Source organism: Coenobita brevimanus, chromosome 98 (assembly GCF_032717465.1).
Source record: "Coenobita brevimanus isolate Jiangsu-jjx chromosome 98, ASM3271746v2, whole genome shotgun sequence".
NCBI classification, from domain to species: Eukaryota; Metazoa; Arthropoda; class Malacostraca; order Decapoda; family Coenobitidae; genus Coenobita; species Coenobita brevimanus.
This window is the reverse complement of record NC_137051.1, coordinates 5367691-5382192: the sequence shown is the minus strand read 5'-3', so window position 1 is coordinate 5382192 and position 14502 is coordinate 5367691. Positions and strand designations below refer to the sequence as shown.

The 14502-nt window shown below is 43.4% G+C and overlaps 1 protein-coding gene across 1 annotated transcript in view; it reads right to left on the bottom strand.

Moving 5' to 3' along the window:
* The window catches only part of LOC145414179 (calcium-activated chloride channel regulator 1-like), a 54121-nt gene extending 46791 nt beyond the window's left edge, over positions 1-7330 (bottom strand). Inside the window, exons 1-2 of the mRNA XM_080283745.1 lie at positions 7169-7330; positions 1169-1306 (exon numbers count right to left, since the gene is read on the bottom strand). Coding sequence (XP_080139871.1) covers positions 1169-1306; positions 7169-7330 — 300 coding nt within the window. The remainder of the gene's footprint in view (positions 1-1168; positions 1307-7168) is intronic.
* Positions 7331-14502: the final 7172 nt, after the last annotated feature.

Below are 14502 nucleotides of genomic sequence, written 5' to 3'. Positions count from 1 at the left end.
ATGTTGGTGGGTATTGTGGAAAATCTGTATGGCCTGTTTCAGTGAACTTAAAATAATGAACTGGGATTAAACTTGCATTTTTTCTGAAAGTACCGATAACCAAGTTGTCTGACCACTCTAGCACCAAAATCTGTGGATCTTCCTACTCTATGTAAATGTAGGATACTAGGTTAAGATGATGCAGATTGTATCAAATTTTACTTTGTATACATAATGCATCAGATGATATGACTCCAGAATGAAATACTTTAAACCTGCAAATGCACTTCAAGGTTAAAGAATGGGGTATTGGATGTAATAATGGGCTTAAACTTCCTCTGGTCAACTGTTTCAGTGTTACATCACAGGAAAAAGGAACTTTTAAAAAAAGTTTGGAAAACACTTGAAAATTATGACTCAAAGATCACTCTGCCCAGTAATAAACCATGAATCATCTAATCCTGTGTTGCCCCATGAGAAGTGTAGAAGCCCGGGGCTAGGCAAGTTGGTCCTGACATTTAAGATGAGAGTGACCAGCCTCATTCATCCCTGAGTGGCATTACATGAGTAATAAACCCTAGTCACCCCTTGGATATAAACCTGCCCAGGCTCAATCCAACCACCAGGTGCCATAATTGGTTATATGGTTACCACCCAGTGTAGTACATGGTTTCCCAGTGTACAGGAAACCATTTGACTTGTCACTCAGTGTAGAGTCACCCATAGGCAGAAGGAAGAGGAAAGAATGAAGGAAAGAAAGACAGAAGAGGGAGTGTAAAGTCACCTGTGGGCAGAAGAGGAAAGAATGAAGGAAAGTAATACAGAGAAGGAAGGAAGGAAGGAAGGAAAGAAGGAAGGAAGAGAGGAAAGGACAGACACCTGATAGCAGCACTACACTGAGTGAGTGGATGGTTAACAGGCTAATACAGTACAACAGCTGAAATCTGTGAAATAGAAATAGTTTTGATAAGAAAACATTATGCATGGGATACCTATCAGGTACAGTACAACTAATACATACTGAAATACTACACTACATGGTGTTAGACCTTCAATGCCTCATCAGGAGCATAGAGGGCTGGCATTAAGTTACAGACCACACACTTAATGCATGAATGGCCAGTTGCCCACCCCTGACAATATTATTCTGAAAACGGTAACATACTCTGCTGGGCAGACAACGACATACCTGATAAAGCTTTGAGGGAGTATTGTCATCAACCTCTGTGTTGTTCCAAGAGTCAGGCACAAGGATGGTCACATTTCTGAAGTACAGGTTGCGGCGGGATGCTCTGAACACACTCTGGGACATCTCCTTCAATGCTGTCTGACCAACAGTGCAAATGCAAGGTGTTATTGCTGTTCCAAGTCTTGTAGACTAAGCCTTTAAATCTGGTGTTTTTTCCATGCTGTATATTCTTGCTTCCTTCTAAGTGTTTTATTAAACTTGGGAACAAAATCTCATACCAGAAAGGTTAGTGAAGGCTACAGACCTGTATCTCCTGTCCAATTCAGATAGCTCCACCCAACAGAGAGGGACCCAAACCTGGGAGACGCATCCCAGGAGACTGCCCTATCAATGAGTGCATAATGGGGGAGAAGTTACAGTGCCAAGGTGTGCTTGGAGGGTGTCCCTGCAGCTGTCCTGGCAGGGTACCCCAAAGCCACTGCCACTGCTATTTGTCATGGCTGGTGGGCCATGGGTCCTAGATCACATGCCTAGACCTGGGACTGTGTGGGTAAGTGGGGCCTGTGGTATGTTTCTCCCCACTATTTATTGTTATCAAAGTATGACTTGAAACAAAGATCTTCTAAGCAAGCCCAAGGAAACTAAATCACCCAAGGGGATCAGAGTGGTGTCATGGAATGTGGGAAGTTTGAGAGGTAGAGAGAGGGAAGTAGTTGAGGCTTTTATTAGGAGGTTGGTGGATGTGGGATGTGTGCAAGAAGTCAGCTACAGTATAGAGGAGGATCAGCCAGAATGATTGACGGGAGGGATGTACGTTACAAGTTGTTTTGGCAGGGTAGGGCAGATGGATATGATGGTGTGGGTGTGTTGGTAGGGAAGAAATGGGTGGAATATGTCATGAATGTAATGAGAGTCAGTGAAAGGATAACAGTAATGAAAATTTTGTTCGGTGGGATTATGTTTACATTTATATCAGCATATGCCCCAATGGGAGGCTTGGATAAGACAGAGTAAAGACAGACTCTGGGATGACCTAATATGTGTAGTAAGAGGTATGGAGAATGATGAGATTGTCTTGGGAGGAGACTTAATTGGTCATGTAGGTGAAGCAGATCAAGGATATGAAGGAATACATAGGGGAGGTGCATATGGTTCAAGAAATGTGGAATGGGGGAGAATACAGGGGTTTTTGGAGGCAAAGTGTAATGAGGTCTAGAACAAGCCAGCATTGCCCAGAGGCAAAGCAGGGATCCTCTCTTAGGCTCAGTAGTAACGTGCGCATGTGTGGAGCACAAGAGCCTGAGATCGAATCTCGGTCAGACCAGTGATTACTGTAATTTGTTAAGTTTCATTTCAGCTATTACACTGGTGGCAGCTGTGGGATGTGAGGCGGGGCTTGGTTGGCAATTTGATGTTGTTCCTTGGTTAGCTGGCAGCATCCTTGTACAGTACTTACATCCCGGGGATAAGCTGTTCAGTGTTGTCTGCAGCTTCCCCAATGGTGACCTCCAAAGCAATGCTACCATGTGTGTTCAAAACTCACCAAATTAATCACCAAGGCATGAAAACAGTGATATAACGGGATCTATAAAAGCCCGCATTGCCTAGAGGCAAACGAGGATCCTCTCTTTGGCTCTATGGTAATGTGCACACGTGTGGAGTGTGAAGGCCTGAGATTGAATCTCAATCAGACCAGTGATTAATTTGTTAAGTTTCATTTCGGCTGTTACAAATGAACATTATTATGTGCAACACACATTTTAGGAAATGAGAGAGTAGGTTGATTACATACAAGTCTGAGGGAAATAGCAGCTAGATAGCCTATTTCATGGTCAGGAGGGCTGATACGAGGTTAGAGAGGGATGTTTAAGTTATAGGGAATGAGGAGTGTGTGCTGCAACACAAGTTATTGATATGTGGCATGGTGCTTAAGGAGTGGTTGATGAAAATGAGGACCCATGCACCTTGGAGGAAAATATGGAAGTTGAAAAACCATCCAGTATGGGATGCCTTCTGTAGTGAGATGAGAGAGTGGTGGCTGAACAGGGAGATGTTGAACAAAAATGTTAATAAACAGAAAACAACCCTCAAGAACAACCACCTGAGAGTTACTGATTCAGTGTGTGGATGGACAAGGGGTCCTCCCCCAAGACATAAAGTAGCTTGGTGGTAGGATGAGGGTGCAGAAGCTACAGTTAAGGAGAAATTATGGCTTTTCTGAGAGTGGAGAAAAGGTGGTAGCAAAGAAGAATACTTGGTTGGCAAACACAGGGCTTGAAGAGAGGTTTACAGTGCAAAGTCTGAATCTTAGAGACTTTTACTTGATAACCTAAATAGTGGGGAAAGGAAGAATATGATATTTAAGGTGGTAAATCAGATGATGAGGGAGAATAGGGATATCACAGGTGAGCAGTGTGTGAAGAATGATGAAGGAAAGGTAGTGGTGAACAGTGGGGATATTAAAGACGCCTGAAGAGAGCATTACAACTGGTTGTTGAATGAGAAGTTTGACTGGGACAGGGAAGGTCTGGAGCCAACAGACCCAGTGTTTGGCCTTTGGCCTTTGATCGACACTGCTACTGTGAGCGGGGCAATGGGCAGGATGCAGGTGTGGAGAGCAGCAGCTCTGTCTGGGTTGACTGCTGAAATGTGAAAGCCTCAGGAGATATAGGAGTGGGGTTAGTCACTGATCTGATAAATACGATTATGTATGAGTGTCTATCTATCTATCTATCTATTGCCAGACGCCATAATCCCATAAGGGGTGGCCATTTGACTATGAGTTATATGTTTTACGGGGAGGGGCACTAATCCTCCACCAACCCACTTGTTGACACATAGGGAGCACGTATAATTTGGTTATATGGTTACCACCCAGCGTTGTAAACAGTTTCTTGGCTTACAGGAAACCATTTGGCTTGACACTCAAGGTCAAGCCACCTGTAATGGAAAGAAAAGCAATAAGAAGTGACAGGAAAGATGGGAGAAATAGGAAGAGAAGAGGGAAGGCACAGAAAAAGATAAAGGCTAAGGAAGAAGTAGGCAGCACTACATCAAGTGAGTGGATGATGGTCGCCATCACCTACCACTACTGTAATATATGAGTGTGCTGTCCCAAATGACTGGCTGAAGAATGTAACTGTAAATGTGTACAGGGGGAAGGGTGATACCCAGGAGGGAGGAAATTATAGAGGCATAAAGCTTTTGGACCAGATAATGAAGGTAATCGAGAGAGTTCTAGAAGATATAAGAGAAAAGGTGAATATTGATGAGATGCAGTTAGGGTTTATGCCAGGCAAAAGGACCACTGATGCCATATTCATTGCTTGACAGCTTCAGGAAAAATATACAGGAAAGTAAAGGGAACTGTACTTTGTTTTTGTTGATCTGGAGAAGGCCTTTGACAGGGTCCCTAGAGAGGTGGTGAAAAGGGGAATGAGAAAGCTTGGGATTGAGGAGTGGCTGGTTAGGGTAGTTATAGCCATGTATGTGGGTGCTTGCACCCAGGTAAGGGTAAATGGAATTTTGAGTGAGTAGTTTTCCATGAATGCTGGTGTGCATCAGGGGTCAGTCTTGAGCCCCTTGTTGTTTATCATGGCACTTGAAGCCCTCTCATGTAATTTCAGAAATGGACTCCTGTGGGAGATGTTGTATGCTAATGATTTGGTGCTGACTGCAGAGAATGAAAGGGAGGTGAAGGAAAGATTTAGGAAATGGAGAGATGTTATGGGGCACAAGGGTTTATAAGTAAATGCTGATAAAACAAGTAATAGTATCGAGGGCTGGGGGCGGTATTGTCAAAGAAGAGAGGGAGTGGCCATGTGCGATTTGTTACGAGAGCATGGGAAGTAATTACATCTTGTGCAGTATTTGTGATAAGTGAGTGCATAAGAGATGTAGTGGTATTACTGGTAGACTGCAAGATAATGCTGATTTCATGTGTATGGTGTGCTGGGGCGAGCATGTGGAGATTGCCAGGCGTGAAAGGACTGAACTTGCTGGTGAGGCTCTTGAGTGTGTGGAAGAGTTTTGCACAAGGGCATGGGAAGTAATTCCATCTTGTGCAGTGTTTGTGATATGTGGGTGCATATGAGATGTAGTGGAATTACAGGTAGCCTGTGAGATAACGCTGATTTCATGTGTGTGGTGTGCTAGGGAAAGCAAGTGGAGATTGCCAGGCGTGAAAGGACTGAACTTACTGGTGAGGCTCTTGAGTGTCTGGACGAATTTTGTTATTTGGGAGACATGTTGTGTGTTGGAGGTGGGGCTGAGCTAGCTCTGTGGCTAGACTGGGGAATGGTTGGAAGACGTTCAGAGAGCTGTTGCCTCTCATGACAATGAGAGGGCTTTTCCCCCATGCTAAGGGATCACTGTATGTGGCATGTGTTAGGAGTGTAATGCTGTATGGTAGTGAGATGTGGGCAGTAAAAGAAGAGGATATTCACAGGCTCAAACATGCAGAAAGTGAAATGATTAGGTGGATGTCCAGTGTGTCCCTGAGTGCGTGGTCTAAAAGGGCTAGGTTTACGATGGAAGAATTTAGAGGTAGGATGGGATTGGAGTGAATTGGTGCTGTGATGGGGAGGGGTAGATTGAGATGGTCTGGGCATATGGAGAGGATGGAGGATGATAATTGGGTGCAGAAAATGAGAAGTGTTAATGATGGGGGTAGGGTAGCAAGAGGTAGACTGAAAAAGACCCAGGGTGAGGTCAGTGAGTACGACCTCAGGGATCTGGGACTAAATAGAGAAGCTGCCAGAGATCGAGCAGCATGTTGAGCCACCATTAGGTGACCAAGGCTGATGCATGCAAGCATGTTGGAGTCTTCAAAAACAAAATGAAATGAAATGATGCTGAAGATATTACCAGGAGAAAGCAAGAATATGCTGAAATTAATATATACATATCACTGGATGGAAGGAGTTAAAGACTATGGGAAGTAAAATTTTGTCACCGATTTGGTAAAGATATGCTTCTTTCTAACAGTTCTTCTTAACTGTAACTATTAATCTTCTCTATCATCCAGTCCTTTATTGTTCCATCAGCAGCACTGAAGCCTCGAACTAGGCTGTTACTTAATCCACACAATTAAGGCAAGTGAACAGTCATTCTTCCTTGTGTGGCATTATGTGAAAAGAAACCTAAACCACCCATACTGAATGAGTTAAAAGATAATTCATAACACCGTCATTATTATGGCAGAACCCAAGTACAGTAAAGCCCCAAGTTTAGTGACATCTTCGTTCGCGGTTTCCTGGTTAGCAAAAGATGCGTACACAGAAGGCGATCATCACTTGTTCACCGCCACTGCCACTGACCTGCTATGCTCTGCATGCTGTGCGTTTAAATCCGCTCCCTGTGCCTTTTTTTTTTTTTTCTGTGCTTTGCCGTTTGTGTTCCTGGTTATACTCTCATGCTATGGCTCCTGCTGCTCTGGAGGTTTGGGAGGTGGTGAGAGATGTGACAGTAAGAGGTCAGAACCACCAAGTCAGAAAGGTAAGGGTAAAGTGAAATGTGACTACTGTGCTGGTGATAAGGAGCGTGTGTATGAAAATGATTTGAAGAGTAAAGTTGTGGTGTAGATGGAGCAGGCTGCAAAGAATTCTGAAATTTGTAATATGTTGAAGATTTCTGAGTTAAGAGTGAGAAGCATGAGGAAGAAGCATGATGAGTTAGCCTCACCACTTGCCTTGGATAATACACCCCATCCCTTCCATTAAGCACCTCATTCCAGCATTCCAAGTGAGTTTCCTTGCCTATTTGTACCTTGCATTAATACTAGTTTCTTTTCAGATGTGATCAGTAAATTTTACATTGCATAAATGGTTTTATGGGAAGCTGACATGGGACCCACAACCAACTGGCCTATTTCCCATAGGATCAATGCCCCAAATTTTGTGGTTTCACGGTTTGTGGTACCAGTTTCACGGAACCAATTAGGCGCAAAACCTGGGGCTTTACCATACCTGAATTATATTCTGGTTAATTCATAATACAAACCTTAATAGCTGTTATGATTTTCTCATCTTCTTTTAACAATGGAGAAATGGCAACCACAACATCCTCATAACCTCCATTGATAAGCTTTACTTTCCTTGCAGTGTGGGCACCAACCACAATGATCAGCACTCCAAACATGTGAAGATTCAGCATTTGTTTCATCCTGCAACCTAGACAGAATCATCATCACCATTGGCATCATTATTATCCTACCCACTTCCTCCTGCACTCTGTCAACTTTAGCTTGGCCTAAAACTGCCACCTCTACATCTCAAATGCTGACATGTAAAAAGAGATAACATCAGAGCATGGTGTTAGTCACAAAGTTCCATGGAAGGAATATAGAGTCATAGCACAGTGCTGTATTTTCATATTCTGCCACTGACACTGAATAAATGTGTGTGTTTGGATCAATAAATTGGGAGTGTGTCGTCCTATCTAGGCTACTTCCCTTTCTTTGGGGGAAGCAGTCTAGGTATATAGACAGACAGACAGCCACTGTCCTATGGGATATAAGCTCTAATATGAAAATCACCATTAAGTTAAGGTGGAGAAACATGGATTAAAAACGTATAAGGATCACAGATGGAGGAAAGTTACGGTCTAGGAATTGGTACAGGAGGCATGAATGCAAAACTATCATCATTTCAAGCAAACAACAACTTGACTCCAACTCAATGGCCAATCAATGGAATGTACGGAAACAGAGACAACAGGAGAACGGGGAGACGAAGACAGAGAATGAGGCAGCAGGATAAAGTGAAGGAGGATATGAGGGAAGGGAGATGAGGAGTGGGGTGGAGGATGCCATGAAGGAGGGTGGTGAGGAATGGAGTGGAGGAAGACATGAGGGAGGATGAAAGGGAGTGGTGTTAAACTGTGACTGGGAGGCTTGAAGGAGCTTCAGTCATTATCAACTACGGATGACTGCAGGGACCAGTTCTTGACACAGGCAGACAAACATATAGACACAGGTAGATAGATACACAAATACAGTTATAGATAAGTAGATGGCCAGATACAGAGATAAGATTTATATATAAGATACTGTATATGGATACACAGGAATAAATAGGCAGCAGAAATAAACAGCAAATATACGCCACTGGGTTGAGAAAGCTAACTGATGGGGTGATATTCAGTGAATCAAAACTACCGTTTACCCCTGAAGCTGGGTGAAATTGACTACTGGCATGAGGATGAAATAAAATGAAGAGTACATAAATCCCTTTGGGGAGAATATTTCTGAACCTTTCAACACATGAGAAATCCCACTAAGTAAAATTGTCTAGTGGCAGCAAATATAAATGATTAAACTGCATTCGTCGACCGTGTATCTGTGTCATGCCGGTACATACCGGACTTCGTTACACCTCAAGCCCCTAGAACAGAAGTGAACAAAGTGAGTGGCCACAGAAAACAAGTCATCAGCTGGCATGAGTCACTTACCATAACCGTCAGAACAACAACAGAAATGACCAACTGCTTTCCTGCGTGATCTAATGAGCAACAAAAATCTAAATATTCTAAGTTACTTTTGTAAATTCAATATGATCTGAGTCTGACAACTCTGAGAGTGAGTTGTAGGAACCTAAGAAAGTTCAGAACAACTATTCCAGTTGTCATTTCATTCGATTTGTGGTATTCACATCCATTCTGGTCTCTCAACCTCAATGGGTCAATTGCAGCTCATTCTGATCATTTTAGCTTTTTTTTTTTTTGGGGGGGGGGGTTAGTACACGTGAAGGGAACAGATGTTGGATAGACAGACTGTCAGATAGATACACAGATAGAAAACTAGACCGATTAACAGATAGGCAGTGTAAGTGACAGACAGAGTTATAGATATATGACAGATAGACAGATAGTTATAAATATACAAACATGAACAGATACAGACAGGTAGATTGATATATATACATACAGACTGACAGACAAACAAGGGAAATTTCGGAAGTGTGAGGGATGGTTTCAGGTTAATCAACGGCACTTCAGCGCCAATCATGCCCTTCACATCCAATGTACGAGTAGCTCGGTCAGTCCATCACTTTACTTCCGGACCAAGTCCCGGTCAGCACAGTGCTTCCGGTAATCATGTGAAAATGGGTGGACCCCCCCCATCCCCCCAAAAAAAGAGAAAAAGAAAAAACTACGATAAAATACTCCTATAGTTCCTCTACCCTAACTTGGCTCATATTTTCGCCCCTTTGTGATTTATTTCAGTGCCTTCAATGCTACGACTGCATCATATAGCCTACATAGCTCTCCTCCGCGACTAGCGTCATATTCTAGTGTTACTGTATTGTTACAAGTCGGCATGGAAGGAGGAGTGGTAATTTTAGACCGAGTTAGGATAAAAACGAGTATATCAAATGCAATAGTTTTTGAGGTATATACAGGCGTTCTCAGACATATTTAAGACAGTTTCGCTCTCGAACATATTTACGATCGACTGGTCGTCGAAACTTGGATGTTTTGCAGTAAGAAAAAGGACAAGAGACTGCACCATTTTCCCCATGTCTACTGCTCTTTCTATTGAAAAAACAATCTGAGTTACGAGAGAAAACTTATCGTAGGTTAAGTGTTTTCTTCAGGGAAGATAGGGAGGGAGAATACAAAATCCTCCCGTCTCCGTCTTGTTGTAACAAGAGTCTCAGTAATAGACTGTGCTTGTAACTGCAAAAACAAGTCTGAGATACGGCTAGAAAGCGATCGTAAGGTTTGTTTTTAGCAGCAAAGACAAACATCATAGGTGTAGAATATTTCCAAGTCTAATCTATAAAAGCATGAACGTCAGTATTCATGATTTTTTTTTTCTGTGATCTACGCGATTAATAAATTGCTCATTGTTAATTATTCCACTTTTTCGTTTTGCAGCTTACATGGGGATTTTACCTGGATTGGAATTCTAGGATATATTCACTAAAAATACAGCAAATTCGTTAACCGGATCTGCAACATCAGTGCACAGTATCTATTTTCACACATAAAGCGAATAAGACTGACTAGTAGAATGTGAGTGAGGTGGAGGGGTAGAAAAAGAGGGGGAGACCAAAGATGAGATGGAAGGATGGAGTGGAGATATATGAGAGGGGGGAGGGTGAAGGAAGGGCAGTCAAATGGCAGAAGGTAGAGCGCAGGAAATTTGCTTGCCGCCACCTCTTACGGAATTAAGGCGTCTGACTAAAGAAAGAAAGAAAGACAGACAGACAGATAAACAGACAGACAGACAGATGGATAGAAAGACTGACAAACAGATAGACACTTAAATATCCACTGACCACTGTCCACAGGCATTACACGCTTCCACGCAGCAGCAGTACATGCAGCTCAAGTGCGTCACAGCTGAACATCGAGTAGATTCATAAACGCTTATCAAAGGAATGCCACTTCAGTGCGTTTTCCAATTAATGCTGAATCCACATTAATATACTGGGAAATTAATGAACACTGCCCATTGAGGAGAATGCCTGAATGATGAGACTCGCTGGCCTTTGAATATTAAGAGCTTTCGAAGTATTTCCGGTTGGTATTCACATTGCACTTATTGCAGACCATTTTCACTTACAAAAGACTTCCGTTATATTGATACACAAATTGGTTAAAATAACAAATACTGTACAACTATTACGCGTGGGTTAAACCTGCTGGCTTTTGAATATTGAGAGCTTTTATATTATCCAGCTGATGGATACATTACACATTTATCTGTCTATCTGTTCATAGCCAGACGCCTTAATCCCGTAAAGGGTGGCCACAAATAAATCGTCTCCAAGTTGCCCTATCCTCTGCCATTTGGATGCCCCCCCTTAAATTCACAATGACCTTTCTCATATACCTCTCCACTCCATACCTCCTTCTCATCCTCGTTTTCTTCCTCTCCTCTTTTCCCCTCCACCTCGCTCACATACACTCTCCTAGTCAGTCTCTCGTTTCCACTCTCTCCACACGGCCAAACCATCTCTATTTCTCTTAACACGCCAGTCACATCCACCTCAGACTATTTCCACTTACTGCACAAAGGACTGAGGTTATTGTAATAGACAGGATATCTAAAATAACATGTATACTCACTACATGTAGGTTACCGCCATATAACTAAATTTTCTACAAAGGACTGACGCCAAAATATTTCATAAATTAACTGAAATAACTGGTATACAAATGACACAACGGGTATTGCCGCTTAACTAAAATTTTCCATACAGTACTTACGCTATTTTACACAACTTCAGTGCACCACAAACACACACGGGCGCCTCTGCTGAAGGGGGGGGGGTTGGCAAGTGCTGTATATCCTTTGAGCCACACACTTGTCAGAAAATCTCAAGACATCCACCACGTTTTCTAATAATCACGCGAAAACTCCACCAAAATCGGAGTTAATCAAAGAACGCACCACACAGATCACTAGGACGAAGAAAATGTGGTAGTAGTAGTAGTAGTAATAATAATAATAATAGCAGCAGCAGCAGCAGCAGCAGCAGCAGCAGTAGTAGTAGTAGTAGTAGTAGTAGTAGTAGTAGTAGTAGTAGTAGTAGTAGTAGTAGTAGCAGCAGCAGTGGTGGTGGTGCTGGTGGTGGTATTTTATTATTATTATTATTATTATTATTATTATTATCATCATCATTATTATTATTATTATTATTATTATTATTATTATTATTATTATTACTAGATGTTACTGTTGCTGTTTTTGCTGTTGCTCCAGGTAAATCTTAATGTGAACCCAGTGGACTTCGTTGAAGTTCCCCAGCCCTGCAACCAACCATCCTCCTTTCGGGGGACAGGTAAGCAGTTGAGGAACGTTTGTATAACCAGACAACTGAGCCAAGTAGTGATATCGATGTCACCATAAGAAAGTGTCCCTCTCCAGCATAAAAGAGTGTAGTTAACATTCCATCAGAAAAAAATCCCTTGGTGGTAGTAATATTTAATACGTCATTAGACTGAAGGGGTTAATCGACGGTTGCGTCTCAGAGTCTGGGCTACTGGTCTGCTCGATGCTATCCTTGTCAGATACGACAACAAAAGGGATGATAATACGAACCTAAACTGTTTTTCGAAAGGCGCAGAAACTGGCGGGAAGTGACGCACAATTGGTGACAGTTCGGCGAGGTGTGTGCAGTGTGAGCATGCAGGGGTAGCCAAACTAAGCCCTCGGACTATAGATTGACCTAAATGCCGCGCGCGCGCGCACACACACACACACACACACACACACACACACACACACACACACACACACACACACGAACTTTACTGATACAGTTTTAAGGTACACAACCCTGCCGACACGCATCTGACGCACGACAGAAAAAAAAAAAGTACCAAAATATATTACATTCAGGCGTCTCTGTCAACGCCCGTATCGACTTCGTAGCACTTCTTCCTTAGCAATTTATTTTGCATATTTTACCTTGACATCCTCCTGCATGCTATTTATATCTTGCTATTGACAAAGTTTGCATCAATAACACAAGCAAATAAAGAGGTGAAACAGAAAAACAAAATCGCTGAAGAAACGGTGTTACAAACGCACCTAAGGGAACAATAATAAGACCCAGAAAATATTAAGGTAAAATAGAAAAAATAGGTCGCCTATGATGAGGTGCTACGAAAGCTAAGCGAACGAAAACAGGATCCAGAAAATTTTAACGCGAAACAAACAACATACACAGTTTATGTAGGTGATACGAGTGCTCCCAATCGTACGAAAACACGATTCATGTGACCCAGAAACGCAGCTGTCATTATCCTCAATGGGACTATACCCGCTTCACCTGTTCATACTCCCCTATCCCCAATAATACAAGGGGGGGAGGGGAGACTATTAGAGGGGGGAGAGAGGAGAGGGGAGGGGAAGTGGAGAGGAGGGGTTATTGAGAGAGAGGAGGGAGGGAAGGGACGGGGGAGAGGAGAGGGAAGGTTGTTTACTGCGGTCTCCATGCCTACCAAGGTCTGAAGGGAGGGGAAGTGCAGGGAGAAGGTAATGGGGAGATGGGGAAAAAAAGAGGGAAGGAAGGTGACTGGCAGGAGGGTGAGGAAGGAGGTAAGGGGGAGGGAGGGGAGGTGGGGGGAAGGTGAGGGGGGACGTAAGGTTGGGAAATGAGGGGGAGGGGAGGTAGGTTATGAGGAGGTGGGGAAGATGGGGGACGAAGGGAGGTGGAAGGAATGAGGGAAGAGGGAAAGATGAGTCATGAAGAAGGGGATAGGGAGGAGGCAAGAGCAGGGAGGAGTTAAGGGAGACGAGGATAGAATAGGCGAGGAAGGTGAAGGAAGGAGGAGCAGGTGAGGGAAAGAAGGGAGGATATTTAGTAGGAGGAGGTGGGGAAGGTGGAGGTGACACACAGAACGAGGAGAGAGAAAGTCGGCAGGGAGGAGAGAGAGTGTTGGGAAGGAGGGGCGGTAGATGAAAGAAGGTAGAGGTGGAGGAAAGAAGGTAAAGATAGAGAAAGCGGAGAATGTGTGTTTGATGTCTGTCTGCATGTGTCCGTCATGTGCACCCATATTTCGTAGTAGTAGTAGTAGTAGTAGTGTGTGTGTGTGTGTGTGTGTGTGTGTGTGTGTGTGTGTGTGTGTGTGTGTGTGTGTGTATAGTGATATATACACATGCCGAGTTCAATACCTCCCTTTACGTCCCTGGGTCGAGATGGTGCCGTTTCTGTTTACACGACAATACCCCCCCCCCTCTCTCTCTCATCATGCAAGTGGCGTCGTACTTGTATATCCCCGTCACAAAGCATACACGCCATATTGTAAAGAAAGCGCTGCCTTTTCGCCTCCTACTCCAACGCACCCACGCGCGCACACACCCACCCACGCATACACACACACACACACACACACACACACACACACACACACACACACACACACACACACACACACACACACAAACTTCCACACGCACACGGACGCTCCCAGACAAAGGTCTTCATGTCACGTCACTCACTGTAGTCGCCATGGTTGTACACCCAGCTATATTTAACCCCTTACTCACTACTCTCCAACGTGGGATATTCCAGCAATACTCCTTTTACTCTAACTTGACCTAAAACTGCCATCTCTCCATTTTGAATACTGAGATGTAACAGACACTAAAATATAATGCTAGTCACGCGGAGGTGTTATGGAAAGGATGTAGAGCCGCAGCATTGTCGTCTTCTGTCACTGTACTACGTGAAATACGCAGCAAAAGGACACAAATCTAGGCCGAATTAAGGTGAAAGGACTATACTCTATTCCAGCTACTGCCAGACGATTTTATTAGGCTGAGAATGAGTCAAAGAAGCCTGAGTGTTCATACAGATACCATTAACCCCTTCATGGTC